The sequence below is a fragment of the Musa acuminata genome, chromosome BXJ3-3, assembly GCF_036884655.1.
Source record: "Musa acuminata AAA Group cultivar baxijiao chromosome BXJ3-3, Cavendish_Baxijiao_AAA, whole genome shotgun sequence".
NCBI lineage: Eukaryota > Viridiplantae > Streptophyta > Magnoliopsida > Zingiberales > Musaceae > Musa > Musa acuminata.
Window position 1 is genome coordinate 10,687,537 of NC_088351.1, and position 17,553 is coordinate 10,705,089.

Consider the following 17,553-nt stretch of genomic DNA (forward strand, 5'->3'; position numbering starts at 1 on the left):
ATCGCCGACAGTTAATGCTGTCAAATGGTGGTACCTCTAGAGCTCGATCTCCGAGCTTTGTCAAGTCATGGTACCGCTCAAACTAAGTAGTGGTACCGCCCAGTGTTAGTCTGCAGGTGGTAGTACCGCCCAATAATGCCAGTGGTACCGTCAATACTTCGAAAATCAGGGATGTGACACATTTTGGCTCCAATTCTGAAACCATTGGGGGCTATAAATACCCCACTCTTTTCTACATGAAAGAGCATGAAACTATGAACAATATTCTGAAATCTTGGGTGTTAAAAGTGTTGTAAAAGAGCAAAGAGTCCTCCTTGTCCTTTTCCAGGGTTGTGATCATTCAAGAGAGGTGTGAGGCTTGTAAGAGTTACCTCCTATACCCGTGAAAAGGAGAAAGCACTGTAAAGAGGTGGTTTGGTCTTCGCCTATTGAAGAAAGACTATTAGTGGACACCGGTGACCTGACGGAGGAGGAATCGGAAGTGGATGTAGGTCACAACGACCGAACCACTATAAATTCTTATTTATATTTCTATTATTGTCATTTACTTACTTTGTAATTCTTTCACTATCGTTATGAACAAACATGCTTTCAAGCAAATTTTTGAGATCATTTTTTTTTAACATATGAAGATTTTTAAACCAATATTTTTATCCGATGTATTAATTCACCCCGCCCTCCCCCCCCTTTAATGCAGACTCGATCCTAACATACATAGTTTTAGATAGAAAAAGAAATACCAAGATCAGATTGTTAGTATTAGAATTGAAAACATTAATAGTTTCTTGGGTTTTAATTCATATATGATAAACTAATCAATTCATCAAGTAAACAATTTTACTCTAAAATCAATATGATTTTATTTGATTTGATTGCATGCAATTAAAAAGAATCGTTGTCTAGGTTGATTTTCCATTATCAGTAAAATTCAAAAATGTTTTTTAAAATAGTATGATATTTTTTTATTCTTGATTCTTCATTTAAATGAAGCTCCATCTGATAAATTCTCAAAATTTGATCAAATTTATATTTTTATCTTCCTAATATGCAAAATAAATGCATATGACAATACTTTTCTTTCGGGAAAGTATTTTTACTTGCTTTCCCTGAAGAGATCAAGCATGAAACACATTATTTCATTCGGAATAGGATCTTCTTGAAGCTATAACCAACGGAAAGGCGGAACGGCAAGCAAGTCACCCCAGCATATTGGTGAAGGCTAAAGCAAGAATGCAGATCTTCCTCAAGTCGGAGTCCTCCTTGGTCAAGGGCGAGGGGACCTTCATCTCCTGAAAAGCCTCCTCGCAGGTGATGGGCGCGTCCACACCAGCGCTGAGATAAGTCTTGGCGTCGCCCAGGCGACCCTCCTTGATGGCCGGGATGGACGCGTCGAGGTCGGAGAGCACGTCCTCGTAGACGCTCTCGCAAGACTCTAAGCACTGCTTCGTCTTCTTATCACTCGCCTTGGCTAGCAAACTCTTGACCTTAGCGTTGACGCTGGTGGCTTTCTCCTTCGTCAAGTTAGCCGCGATCACCGCCAGCCCCTTCTTGTCCGCCGACTGGCTCCCCGGATACGAGCGGAGCGCTGCCACGCAGAAGTCGTACTTGACATTGGGGCTGCTATTCGCTGCGTCCCTGCACGCCTTCTCCACCGATGCCTCCACCCCGGGGAGGAGGTGGTGGTGGAGGAGGACTGTCACCGCTAGGAGGATACAGATGGAGGACGGCCTCATCGATCTGCTGCTATCGATAGCTTGGTTAGGTTATGCGTGCTTCGTAAGGAGACGAAGTTGATATCAATATATAACCTTATTGAGGCGGGCAAATATTACTGAATTGTAGAGCCATTATTAGTCAAGAAATAAAGAATTCAACGATGGAATTTTTTTTATAGAAAGAAATAATTCTAAAGATTACGGATCGAATATTCAATGAAACCTAAGACAAATATAGGAAGGATTTAGTATCGGTTATTCCTTATTGTTCATAAGGATTTAGGATGATAAAAGTCGTAAGAGAAATTTTTCGTAGGAGAATTTATGTCTCGGTCGAGTTACTTCGATGACGTTTATAATTTGATTTTATACGGCGAATAGTTTTTTCTAATTTTTTTTATTTATATATGACGTTGATATTTGGATTTTACTATTGATATCAAGTTAGATTAAATTATTTTAGTGCATGGGTCAATGAGCATAAGCTTAAATGCATGGCTGGGAAAGCAAGTGACCGCTGGCAATTGCATGCATGCATGCAGATTCTCTTACGTCGGAGGCCTATATACATCGAATGAGATGCGGATAAAGCATCAGGTTAATTGCATTTTTGGGAAAACGAAGGTGCCGATAAGCACATCCAAGCATATCAATGGGGATGTTACTCTCGATTCTTATTTCACTGTGAATGAATGTAACCATTGACATTAAATCATTCATCTAATCATGCGATGTTTGTTTCACCGTATCATCAATTCATTTTGTGTTAAGTAATCGTTAAGATTGTTAATGTATGCTCATTACAAACACATTAATCTCTTCATTTTGTGGGCCCCTGACGAGGTGTCATCCTTCCTATCGCAGAAACTAGTAACACTATATGACTAATAAATGCATATCTCCTAACGCTACTCTAAAACACGATCAAGGGGATGAATGAAAAATCATCATGTATCCAAATTATAAATGATTATAAAGGAACAAAACAAGAACAATGCAAAAAGAATCAACTAGCTTTACTTTTTAGAATAATGCTTACTAATATTTCGTGGTAGGATATTCTCTAAGACACCACTAAAGAGAATCAGAGATGAAAAATGAAAGTTTGCATGCAAGGATAAGTAATAGTTTAAGGATTTTTATGGGCTTTTTAATAGGCGGAAAACTTTACCTACGTGGAAATGTTTGAGAAACCAAGAATTCCAAATTCCCTACGTCATATTCTACGAGAAAAATATATGTTAAGACAGGAATGAATTTACTAAATATATGTGCACCACAAAGAAATTTAAATAAGATAGTAAGTCAAAAGAAAATGACAAGGTGATCAGTCTCTTTCTTTTCTACACATGGCAGTAAGCTCATAAGAACTCCTTTAAACTCTGAAATCATCGTTTGTCATGCATCTAATTCGAAAGGTCAGGTAATGCGTTCCAGCTCCTACCAACCAAATGTTCTAACAAATCTCCTCTCATCTTTAGGTGAACTTAGATGCATTATCTAAGTATCAGAGTGGCAAGCTTACTGGGTAAAAAGAAATAAAAATTAAAATCGGATACAAGTAAATAGTATAAAGTTAAAATAATAAGATCAAAATTAAAATTAAATAAAATAATAACATCAAAATATAACATGATAAACTTCTTAAATAGTCGAGAAAAACTTACACGCATAAACTAGAAGGTATACACTATAAATATATCGTACAACATTATATTTAATATAAGAACAAATAAGACATATTGATCTTTTATAATAAAAAAATAAGAAAAAGAAACTAAAGAGGAACCAAATAAAGCAAAAGATTTGCTCTCCTCACTTCTCTATTTCTTTCTCTCTATTCCTGTGATGGATTGGATGGATGGTTCTTCACTCTACATCTCGGTGCCTTATATAAACATCACAGGGGTTGAAGAAATCTCCTCAGTGTCACCTTGCACGAGAGATTACAACCATGCATCTTATCTCATGCGTGGGAGGTTGCAACCCTCCCTCACCAGCGGTGCAAATTCACTCATCCACGATGCAACCACGCATGTAGATGAGATCACACAAGAAGGTTGCAACCGCTTCTGTATACGATACTCGAGACATTTTCATCCTCTCCGCTCCATTGCTAGGGCATTACTATCACTCACAAAGATGTATCTTGACTGCATGTAGCCTCCTTGAAAGTTGATGACTCTTTAATATTATCATACTCTTTATGCCGAGTAAGTGGTACCCTCTTACGAGTTTATCGTCGAACTTCTCAAGCCGGCGAACTGAATTGATACTTGTCCATCATACTCAGGTGTTGCTTTAGAAGAATCATCCTTCACCTGAACTCCAATAGTTTCTGAACTCTCTATCCCTGTACTATTGCTACCATCATTTTGAAGATCTTTTACAACGATAACATCTCTAATTATTACCTCATGGCCAGTGGGGTCCGATAAGTGATATCCGTTTACTTTATCAGTACAATTCAAGATTACGCAGTTTCTAGACTTAAGAGTCAAGGTACGTTCTTTTCTGGGCATTATACATTATATATGCTGGACAACAAAAAATATGTATGGAAGAAAAATTATGCGGCTCACCAATCCATAACTCGATAGATGACTTCAACTCAATTACTATTAAACGAGACCGATTGATAGCATAACAAACACTTCTTGTTGCTTTTACCCAAAACAGAGTCATTGTTCCTCTGTTTTATCATGTCATTCTACTGAGGATTGTGTGACACTGTAAGCTGCCCCTCAATGCTTTCTTACCTATAGAAAATATCGAACTCATTGCTTGTATATTATCTGTCCACGGGCACTTGATCATTTTCCCATATTCAAATTCTACCATTGCTTTAAATGACTACAAATCTGAAAACACATCAGCCTTCTTCTTGATCGGAAACATCCAACATCTCTTAGAATAATCATCAATAAATGAGAAAATAATTTGCTCCTCCTAGTGATATAACTGGTGACTTCCAAACATCAAAATGAATCGAAGGCAAATATGCAAATCTAGGTATAAGGCTTCTATCGAAGAGAATCTTTAGGACTCGTTTTGACATGTGTTCCAATCTTTGATGACATAACATAGTAAATTATTCTTTAGAGCTAGATGATGCTATAGGTGCATCTGTCTCTTATAGTATCTCTCTCAAAAGCATATGTAGATTTGCTAGGATCTTCTTTGTCTTGGTTTATTGACAATCTTCATACTCCTATTTTCAATTTGGATCCTGCAGCTAAGCTCATCCAACTGTCCAACTGGTAATAGATTTTTTATTTGGTCTTTTGATAGGTTGTACATCCCAAATGATGTAAACCATATGACAATGGTATGTATGTATCTAGACCAAGATAAACCAAGCATCCTCTTCGATTTATATCTATAAATCTAAATCCCCAATATATAGGATGCTTTCCCTAAATTCTTCATGGAAAAATGTCTAGATAGCCAAGTCTTTACAATGGAGAGCATTCATATATCATTCCCAATAACTAGGATGTTATCCACATATAACACCAAGAATGTGATAGCGCTCCCACTTATCTTCCTGTATACACAAGGCTCATCTTCGTTCTTAACGAAGTCATAAGATCTGATCACTTTATCAAATCTTATGTTTTTAACATCCTCTCCTCTAATATATCTCACATATCTTTCAGGAGGATGAGGTACTCTACTGGACCTAGGTAAAATCAGAACTTGTGTGCTAGGTAACTGAACAGACTCTGGCTATGGAATGGTACTTAAACTAGGTTCTCCAACCTCGCTCAACTCTATTATACTCTCATTGTCTCCACCAAGAATATGTTTCTTCCCAAGAAACACTACTCTCTTAGCTACAAAGACCTTTTGGTCCTCGGGATGATAGAAATAATACTCATAAGTTTTCTTGGGGTATCCCACGAACTTGTAATAGCTCCTCCAAGCCTAATGGATCCCTATCTAATTACTCAAGCCTCTTAGGTTAGTGGGTCTCTACCCAATAATATCTTATTAGCTCTTATTAGATCACTTCTATATGATATAATAATTCAGTGGCTTAATCGATATCCACTAAGATAGGGGCTCCAACGGATATCTCATATATGAACCTCTACTCATCACAATACCTACCATATATATGTGACCCTCTAGGCCTAATATCGAGCTAGCCAAGAGTCATACCTATCAGAACTCCTTTTAGCTTAGTGAATTAATATTTCTATAATAATTCACTCGACTTATCGACTAAGGACGTACTAGGCCACTATGTCATAGTCCCCAAATTATACAAGGGAATCCAATCCTTTAGACATATCTATCCTTATTTACTGTGTACCTGTAATCACTCATCCATCTAATATCCTAAAGACCATACACCGGGCATGCTATTAGGCTCATATAGTTTCTCCTCGAGTCTCGCTTTAATCGGATTCTCCTAGATAACTCTTTATCTCTTAATCTGAATGACCTTGGCCAAGGATTTATCTGAGCAAGAATACATGGGATATTCCTCTCATGATACCGAGAGCGGATGATCATCTATTGACACTCAATAGACCTCGTAAGGTTGGTTGCTATTCTTGATGACCAACTATACTATATCTGGAACTTCCAAACTAATAAATATAGTATTAAAGAGTGAAGTATTCATATAGGACATCCTTGATGTCTCATGTCTAAGGACCAGGTACACCATTGAGATGACGGAATCATTATCTAACAATAAGGTATCATCAACCATCTAACATTCTGTAAGCGGATCAATCAGTGAACTCATTCTCCAATGAGCACCTTGTTAGGATTGAGTCAGCACTAAGAGGGAGGGGGGGTGAATTAGTGTAATGGATAAAAATATTAGTTTTGAAAATCTTTCGTACGTTGAATGAAAACCGATATCAGAAATGTGAGTTTAAGTTGAAAGCATACAGAAGAGTATAATGAGAAGGTAAAGCAAGTAAGGTAATTTACTATGAAAGTAAAGAGCTTAAAGTAAATGCAAACCGAGTTTTATAGTGGTTCGGTCGTCGTGACCTACATCCACTCCCGATTCCTCTTCTATCGAGGCCATCGGCATCCACTAATGGTTTTCCTTTAATAGGCAAAAACCAACTTCCTTCTTACACCTCTCTTCTCCTTTTTACAGGTTTAAGAGATAATATTTTACAAGCACTCACTCCTCCCTAAACAGAATTCTAAACTTAGAACTAGAGGAAGGGATTTATCAAGTGATTGCTACAGTGATTTCCCACTTTTAAGCTCTTTGTGCTTGTGTATGTTAACCAGGGATGAGAGAGATATTTATAGGCCTTATGTGGAAACTTGGAGCCTAAAAATATCTCATTTCATGTCCTCTGGGTACTACCGGTACCACTGCCTATAGCACTGACACTAGGTGATACCACTGCTTAGTTTAGTGGTACCATTGCCTAGAAGACTATGTCTAGGTGGTACCATCGCCCAAATTGGTAGTACCATAACCTAACACTAGATGGTATCACCACTTGACACAGTCTCGAAGGTTGTGCCTCGTAGACTAAGCCACGTACGGTGCCACCTATTGGGTCACTATCTGGGCCTTTCACTTGGCCCACCAACACAACCTAAACTTGGGCCCAATTGGCCCTTAATTGAGTTGGCCCAATTCCAACCCAATTATGCATAAAACCTACTTTAATATAGACAATTATTATAAGGCTTGAATCAAGTGTTGTCCGATGTGTCATTGGTTCATCGACACTTTGTTTGTTTCTTCGGCGCACCGTCCTCTCTTATGGCCTATTGCCCAATCGGCAAGTTCGACCTCCGCAACTCTAATTTCCTTAGCACAATTTTCGCTCTTCTTAGCTCGATGCCTGAACCTATGGCCTGAAGCCTTCTGTCGATACGTCGACCGATCCTCCAGCTCGACGTCTAATCTTCTGACATGTTCCACTCTAGTCCAACATGATTCTTCCTGCCTTAATTGTCTCTCCCTGATCGAAGCTTCCTGGATCACTCAAAATGCAGATCAGATAAACACTATCAATTGGTTTTATCATCAAAATATTAGATTCAATAATCTCTCTCTTTTTTATGATGACAACCAATTGATGACGGAGTTAACCTTAACTCCCCCTATCAATATGTCATATTGATAGAACATTGAATTCAAATTGAATTCAAGTCAAAGCAAATTTAATTATGAGTCCAAGCAACATAAAATCATGCATAATTAAAATTTCAATATGTATGATCATTATCATAACTTCTCCCCCTTTTTCATCAACAAAAAGGAGAAGTGCAACTATCAAGCATTTGAGATATGCAAGTTTTACGACATTTTAGAACATGCAAGCTACCAATTTTTTACATTATTTTAGAGCTTGCAAGCTAATAATTTTTGGTAATATTCAAGATAGCAAGTTCTTTCTTCTCTTTTGAGAAGTGCAAGCTAGCAATTTTGCTTCCTAACAAGTTTTTCTCCTTACAATTTATAAGCTAGCAAATTTATCTCCCCCTTTGTCATTATCAAATAGAAGGGAAAATTACAATGTTGTAGAATATTTCAATCATTACAAGACATACAAGCTATAAATATAAAGAAATCATGTCATGAATGATTAAGTCATGAATACTAAAGGACATGATTTATTTTGACAAATCTCTCTTTTAGTAAATAACAAAAAAAATATGAGAGTTCTAAAACAAGATCTTAATTTATAGAAAAATCTTATGTATCAAATATCGAGAAATCAAGATCATGATATGGAAAAAAATAAATCTTAACCTATAAAGTTTTCTTGTAAGAAATGTCAAGTCATCATCATTATCACATTGGGCATGATACTAAATCAATAAATTTTTAAGCATTTATCACTTCATGCATTAAATTAACATTTTGATCATGATACTAAGCATTCATCATTTATTTTCTCCCTTTTTCATCAAGAAAAAGGAGAATCATTCAACAATGCAAGTGTTTGAAAGTATGTCAAGTAAGTTTTACACTAATTTATCCAAGCTAGCAAAATTATCTCCCTTAATGTGCAAAACTTGTAAGTTTTGCCTTTCTTAGCAATATGTTTTTCTTAAGATGTGCACACTAGCAATTCTTTCTCCCCTTTTGTCATAGGCAAAAAAAGGGGAATAACACAAAAGTGTAAATATTCAAGTCATCACATGGAAGATATCAAGAAAATTTTGATGATAAGATATACACTTCATGAATACAAGAGAGTCATAAACCAAATTTCAAGTTGTGAATATCAAAAAATCAAGAGAAAAATTACGATTATTTTTGGATAACTCAAAAAGAAGAATCATATTAAACAATCTTGATTCATAAGAAATCTCATGTTATAAATTCAAGAATTCACAAGAAAAATCATGATTCATTTGGATAAATCTCAATAAGATGATACGAGAACACATAATAAGATATCTTGATTCATAAATGATTTCAAGTTATAAATCTTGAGAAATCAAGATTATGATTTTGATAAAACCCATTAAATTTAAATAATCAAAATCAATTTCATAGTTCAAAAAATTCATAACATAAATAAATTCATTAATAAGGATCTCTAAGATGAAAACTCGATAAGATAGAGATTGAGAAATTTTCAAGAAATGTATTCCCTTTTGATTTCATACAAGCATGCCTTTGTTAAATAAAAATATGCATCATCATTTAAAACCGAAAAAGTAAATTTCATCACAACAAGGATCAATAATTCATAAATCACAAAAGAAAATAATTATTACATTATTACATCATTAAATCATCAAGCATGGTTTCATTGAACATAAAGCATCTTGAATTAAAATAAAAAAACAATACAGAAATCATCAAGATACACATTATTGCTTCTTAAAAACATACATGGGATTCATCTTATTAGATGTACAAGCATTAGATTTAAATCTAATATTTTGTCCCATTCTCATAAAGCATGCAATTGTCATGATCATTTTTTCAAAATAGCTAGAAAAAGAAGCATGATATATATATATATATATATATATATATATATATATATATATATATATATATATATATATATAATTTTTTACTAACTAATTTAAAAATAACTCATGAAAAAAAATCAAGTAATTTTAAAATAAAGCATAGGGGTTTTGATTACCTCGTCGTTGAAAGTCGTTAAAGCATAGTTTACCCCCTCGCTTTTGTTGGTTTGTTCTTTATCTTTGGATGAACTTGATTCGTCCGAAGCCACCTTGAATACTTTCTTCTTCTTTGGCAGCTTCTTCTTTTTAAGTTCATTTTTACTTTTTGATTCTTGTTTTAAGTACTTTTTAAGTTTTATTATGAGAAGTTCAAAGTCATCATCATTTGAGCTTTCGCTCGAGTAGTCATCTTGAGTTCTAAGTGTCAAATTCATCTTGTTCTTTGGAAGGTTGTTCTCGAGTTCTTTATGTGTATTATACGTCATTTCATAAGTCATCAAAGACCTAATAAGTTCTTCAATCGGAAAATGGTTCAAGTTCTTTTATTCTTATATTGCCGTTACTTTTGAATCTTAATTTTTAGAAAGTGATCGTAAAACTTTATTCATAAGTTTAAGATTCAAAAAACTTTTACCAAGAGCTTTTAGACTATTGATAACATCCGTAAAACAGGTGTATATGTCACCAATAGTCTTGCTTGGTTCTATACGAAATAATTCAAAATCATCCATCAAAATATTTATTTTAGAGTCTTTAACTCTACTAGTCCTTCGTGTGTGATTTCGAGTGTGTGCCAAATGTCAAAAGTCGTTTCACAAGTAGAAACCCGATTGAATTTAGTTTTGTCTAAGGCGTAAAATAAAGCATTTATAGCTCTAGCATTTAACGAAAAAGTACTCTTCTCCAAATCATTCCAATCGTTCATTCGAAGAACCTTTGAAATATGTTTTCAATGATATTTCAAATATTGAAATCTATAGAAATCAAGAAAACTAGTGTTGTCAGACCATTCGGTGTGCCCCACCGGGGCCGCTGCGTTGAACCACTTATGAGTCGCGTCTCTGACGAGGGTGTCGTTCACCTCATAGAACATCCCAGCCCAACCCTTGAGTTCGATCGGCTCCGACCCAAGGCCGGGCGCCCGATCCCTCGACCCTAGGTTGGTCGTCTCCTTCCAGTCGGCGACGTAGGTCGACACCCGCCGGCGGAACTTGGCCTCGAACTCTGATGAGGGCAATAATGGCGATGGGACGGGGCTTAACGTCAACTGCGCCCGGATGACGCCTCACGCCTCGATTGACCTAACAGCGCCTGGCCAAAACAGACTAGAACGCCGACCGAGGCACATTAACATCCTGCATGAGCCCGGTCCTTCACGCCACACCAACACCGGTGTCAGACGTTACTAGGAGTACGATCCTGCTCCCTACAAGCGGGCACATCAGGCAACGGTAACCTTGCCTATAAAAACCCTCGCGCTCAGAAAGAGGAGAGAGGATCAGGTAGAAAAAACCCCCTAAGACTATCCACTGACTTGATCGTCGGAGGGGTCGGGTCGAGCCTCCCGACCCAACCTGTGTGTAGGGACGAAGGCGGAGCGCCTCCCACCGTGTGCCCAAGCGAGGAGTTCCCTTCTAGAGGAAACGACAGTCCCGTCGCGATCGGACCACCGCAATCGACCACCTCAACAGTCTCAAGGGTCGCTCAGGAAGATCCCCAATCATTCGGACCCGAACTCAGCCGTGTTGACCCGAGGCCACGGCTTAAGATTGTTGACACCAACAGGCCGGCAGGGAGGACTGGGGAGGTGGCGCCCGTATGGAAGAGGCAAAAGAGCTTGGCGCCACCGGCTGCGGCAGAGGAACTATTAAGAGGGAGGAGGGGAAGCACCTCCCAGTCAGGGAGGAGGACGGAATCCATAGGAAGAGGTGATTGGAGGCAGCGAAGGGATGCGAGGAGCTCATGGACGGCATGGTTCATTAGGCGGTCGATGGGCTGCGTCAGGGTGGCAGGGTTAAGTGCGGCGGGAGGGAGGAAGTCGCGGGAGACATGGAAGGAGAAGGAGGCAGCGAGGAGGATGAAGACACCGATTGATAGCAGCGACGTCGTGAGCTTCCGCCGAATCGTTGCGCTAACGGAATCAGAAGGCGAGGAAGAGGGGCCGGGTAGACATACCATTGAGGCTTCCATAAACTATTATACAATATTCCTTTCGTGATGATCTCATCATCTAATAATATCGAAAAACCACTATTCTCAAAAATTAATTTATATCCACTAACTGTCAAACATGAAATGGAGATAATATTTTTGATAATAAAAGGAACAAAATAACATGCATCTAATGTAATAAAAGCTCCACTAGGTAGATGTAAGGCGACCTCGCCAATGGCTAATATAGCAACTTTTGCTCCATTGCCCATCTTGAGGTCCATCTCGCCTCTCTCTAGTCTCTTAAGTCTTGCCAGAACCTGCAACGAATTGCATATATGATAAGCACTACCAGTATCTAATACTCATGTGTTATCATAAGAGTCTAACAAATGGAGACTGATCATGAATGTACCTAAAGCTTCTCCAAGCTTTTGTGTTGCCTCTCTGCAAGGTACTCTTTGTAGTTCCTCTTCTAGTGCCCATCTTTACCACAGTAGAAGCACCGGCCTTTATCCTTTATTGGGTCTTTCTTAGCAACATTTGCTTTACCTGGTCTGCCCTTACCCTTGCCCTTCTTAAGGGATTCTTCTGCTTTCATTTTATTTCTAGTCTCACCAGTGTAGAGAACTGGCTTCTCTTTCTTAATAGTACTCTTTGCCTCCCTCAACATATTGAGGAGCTCTGAGAGAGTCACCTCAAGCTTATTCATATTAAAATTTATTATGAACTATGAAAAAGAATCTAGTAGGGACTGAAGCACAATGTCCACATATAAATTATCATCTAGGACCATTCCTAGTCCTTTGAGTTTCTTTATCCACTCAATCATATTTAAGACATGATTCTGAACCAATGTCCTCTCAATCATCCTAGCATGGAAGAGGCTCTTGGATATCTCATATCGCTGAGTCTTTCCCTGTTCCTCAAACAATTTGTGGACATGTAGGAGAATGGATCTGGTATCCATCTTTTTATATTGTCTCTGTAACTCAGGAGTCATAGAGCCCAACATGTAGCACTGAGCAAGAGTGGAGTCATCAATATACTTCACGTAGCGAGCGATGTCATCCTCGCTTACCCCATCCTCGGGCATAGGCATCACTGTATCAAGGACATACGTGATTTTCTCTGCCATGAGAACAATTCTCAAGTTGTGGAGCCAATCCGTATAATTTGGACCAGTGAGGTGGTTGACATCAAATATACCACGTAAGGGATTTGAATGTGACATTTTCTAAAAATAAAGATACACCAAAAATAAATAATATGCAGATTTTGTAAGAAATAAACAATCAAGATATTGGCTTCTATCTTAATATGCTTCCACTATTTTACTAGCAAGTCACACGACACTCTCAGCATGTGAAACGGAAGTCTCCGGCAGATTTCTAGTGGGGATAAGGATCTAATCAGCATCTTAGTGTAACCTCGAGGGACTCGACCAATCACACTAAGCCCAAAAGATAGGCAACTCTTGCCGATCACAACTCCTTATGATTCCTATCCTATTTGAGCTCCGAATCACCATGGTCTCGAGGGACTCGACCAACTATGATGTTCGATTAAGTCAACACCTTCATTACAAGATGAATCTGATTTCATGATATACCCTCGAGGGACTCGACTAAACATATCATGTCCTCAGGTCACCGGTGACATCTCTATGTCGTAAGCAAGATAGCGAATCGCGATATAGGTGAGCCTCGAGGGACTCGACTAACTCAACTTACACTAGGAATCAGTTCCTACCTATAACGATGGAAGGCCACGTGGGTCAATCTAATTACCTTACGTTTACCGACTTAATATTATAAAGAGAGATGTTTCTATGATTTGGTCTCCTAATATGACATGCCACACATATATATATTTAATATATATCTACATTGCATGCAAATATATATACATATATAGTATGTGTATAAGCAATCATACCAGATGATCATAGACCACAACCTAATGTGATCAGGCCCGAGCTAGTAGGCCTAATCACTCACATCAAGATCTATGTGTGCAACGGTGCATCTCTATGCCCTATAATCGTCCATCTTGTCCTCGTCGGTTCCGTCGACATCTCGATGCATCTTCATGCATCGCGATCGTCTGTCTTGTGGGTCCCGTTATCGCATTCATATTCCTGTTGCGCCTCCTCATGTGATTACAACTTAATCATAGGTAAGCAAGCCCGACAATAAACGAGAAATATAATGGAGGCTCGCAGACTCCAATAATAATAATCACAAGTACACATATCACACGGTCCATGATCATCCATCCACACATCAAACATCACATGTATAAATCATTATCATGTAGGACTACTAGATAATAATAAAAAATAATAATCAATTAAACCTTTTAATTAATTGATATTTTCTGAAATCAGGGACATGTAGGGAATTTTTGAATTCCTAGGGATATTTTTATAATTTGGACAAGAGACAGAAAATGAAATTTCTCAAATTCCGAAGGGTAAAACTATCTTCTTGCCCAAAACCCTAAAACCCTCTCCCTCTCCCCTATTGTTGTTGTCGTCGCCACCCTGCCGACGACGGCATGTGCAACGGGGCTAGGGCGCCGCCCCTATAGGTGGGCGTCCCCGTGGGTAGCGCTGCCCCCTCCGCGGGCAGTTCTGCCCATGAGGCAGTGCCCACAGGCTGTGCTGCCTCGCTTGGCGGTCGCCCCTGCAGGGTTTTTGCCCGCGGAAGCAGCGGCTACAAGCGTCACTGCCCTGCGGTGTGTCACCCCGTGGGAGTAGCGACCGTAGGCGCCACTACCCCGCGGTGCCTCTACCTATGGGTCCAACACCCGCAGGTGCCGCCCTTGCTTGCCACCACTACAGGCGGCCTGCTTGCATGAAGATGGCAACAGGCAGGCAGCCATCTTCGAGCGCAGCAACGGCAGCAACAGTTGCTGCCCTTCCTCGTCTATTGCATATCAAAATACTTTTTAAACACAATACACGCAGTTCAAAACCAATCTTTCACACAAACAACCTAGCTCTGATACCACTGTTGGGAAATCTTGGGGGTGACATCACATCTGCAATAGAAGAATAAGAAAAACAAAATTCTCAATTTCCCAAAAAGATGTTCGTCATTGTACGAAGATTGGTGCACAAAAATCCGCGAAACAAACTGCGTATAAAATAGATTGTGTTACCTAGGGAGATCGTATATCCATATTTCCTTGCAGATCTCTAGGAAAGGGTGAAGAAGGTCAAACGTCCTCCTCTCTAGCGGTGATCCACACAATAGGACTGCGACGACGCTCCTCAAAACTATAGGCCTGCTCTCAGGTGGAGAGGGGGAGGAGAATAGGAGAGGCAAGCAAAGGCTTTAGCCTATGAACCACTGAATCCCTCCTATTTATAGAGGTCCCCTATCAAACCCTAATGGATCCTCCCCTAGTGGGTATTGGATCTACATCTAATTACCCAAGCATTTTAGATTAGTGGATCTCTATCCAATAATCTCTCATAGGCTCTTATTAGATCTCGTCCATGGGATCTAATAATTCAGGGGCTTATTAGATATCCAATAAGATAGGGGCTCCGGCGGATATCTTATATCCGAACCTCTACTTATCGTAATATCTACCATATGTGTGTGACCCTCTAGGCCCAATATTGAGCTGGCTATGAGTCATACCTGTCAGAACTCCTTCTAACTTAGTGAATTATTATCTCTATAATAATTCACTCAACTCATCGGCTACGGACGTACTAGGCCACTACGCCGTAGTCCCCAAACGATACAGGAGAATCTAATCTATTGGACCTGTCTGGCCTCAGTTACCGTATACCTATAGTCTCTCATCCATCTAATATCCCAAAGATCATATATCGGGCATGGTTCTCTCAGACCCATACGGTTTCTTCTCGAGTCTTGCTCTAATCAGATTCTCCCGAAGAACTCTCTCTCTCTCAATCCGAATAACCCTGGCCAGTGATTTGTTTGAGCAAGAACATATAGAATATTCCTCTCATGATGTCGATAGTGGATGATCCTCTATCGACACTTAATAGGCCTCGTAAGGTCGACTGCCACTCCCAATGACCAACTGTACTAGATCTGGGACATCCAAACCTATAAGTCTGGTATTAAAGAGTGGAGCAATCATACAGGACATCCTTGGTGTCTCAAGTCTAAGGAACAGATACACCACTAGGACTATAGAATCACTATCTGATAATAAGGTATCATCAACCATTCAGCATTTCGTAAGTGGATCAATCAGTGAACTCATTCTCCAATGAGCACCTGTACTGTACCCCTAGTGTCCCCACACGAGCAACTATGAGACCAACTGCATCTATCATATGGATGGGTATATAGCATACCAGTTTGTCTGGTTATCACGATGTCCCTCTCGAATAATCTATGATCGGGATTTTTTAGGATCTGTGTTTAAAGGTAAATCGATCTCATTATCGTGATCTCATCACGATCCGATTCTCATTACACAGATCCAAGGACATCATAATATATATATATATATATACATATATGTAATAGTTAATATAAAGTGATAAATACCAAAATATAATAAGCAAAAATATTCTGTGTCAAGTCACACGTGTCATCACTCACGTAATTAGCTTACTGGGCACCTATGACTGCACTTCTCAAGCAATCTATGATCGGGACAATTTATGGTCTATGTATAAAGGTGAATCGGTCTCATTATCGTGATCTCATCACGATCCGATTCTCATAGCATAGATCCAATGACATCATAATATACATACAAATAATATATGATAAAATACTAATAATAATAAGCAAAGTGATTGTCAGTCATAAATATTATCACTCATATGATTGACTTATAGAACACCTATAACTAACATCTAGTTTGTAAGAGCTTGAACATATACTTCCAGTTTTCGAATTAGATGCATGACAAACGATGATTTCAGAGTTTAAAGGAATTCTTCTGAGCTTAGTATCACGTGAAGAAAAGAAAGAGACCGATGACCTTGTCATTTTCTTTGGATTACTATTCTGTTTAAATTTCTTTGTGGTGCACATATATTTAGTAAATTCATTCTGTCATAACATATATTTTTCTTGTAGAATATGACGTAGGGAATTTGGAATTCTTGGTTTCTTAAACATTTCCACGTAGATAAAGTTTTCCACCTACTAAAAAGCTCATAATTATCCTTAAACTACTACTTATTCTCCCATGCAAATTTTCATTTTTCATATCTGATTCTCTTTAGTCGTGTCTTAGAGAATATCCTAGGACGAAATGTTAGTAAGCATTATTCTAAAAAGTAAAGCTGGTTGATTCTTTTTGCATTGTTCTTGTTTTGTTCCTTTCTAATCATTTATATTTTGGATACTTGATGATTTTTCATTCATCCGATTGATCGTGTTTTACAGTAGCGTTAGAGCAAATTGATATGCATTCATTAGTCATTTTATTTTTCTGCTATCGATTTGGTGTCGAGTCATTGCTCGCATATCCTGATGAATGAGTAGTTTTATTACGAAAATATGGAACGGGACAATTTAATGTGCGCGACAAGATCTACCTGCCAAAAATTTCTGATGATGAGAACCCACTGCTACTGCATCTCATGACTTGCAAGGACCCAGTAATATCCCCATTGATATGCTTGGATGTGCTTCTCGGCACACTCGTTTTCCCAAAAACTGCAATAAACCTGATGCTTTATCCGCATCTCATTCGATGTATATAGGCCTCCGACGTAAGAGAATCTGCATGCATGCATGCATGTAATTGC

The 17,553-nt window shown here is 38.5% G+C and overlaps 1 protein-coding gene across 1 annotated transcript; it reads right to left on the reverse strand.

Annotated features, from left to right (window-relative positions):
• Nucleotides 1-1,196: 1,196 nt before the first annotated feature.
• Nucleotides 1,197-1,733, reverse strand: LOC135633925 (putative invertase inhibitor). The gene has a single exon (XM_065143931.1). It carries the CDS (start codon nucleotides 1,731-1,733, stop codon nucleotides 1,197-1,199), a length of 537 nt encoding a protein of 178 aa, XP_065000003.1.
• Nucleotides 1,734-17,553: the final 15,820 nt, after the last annotated feature.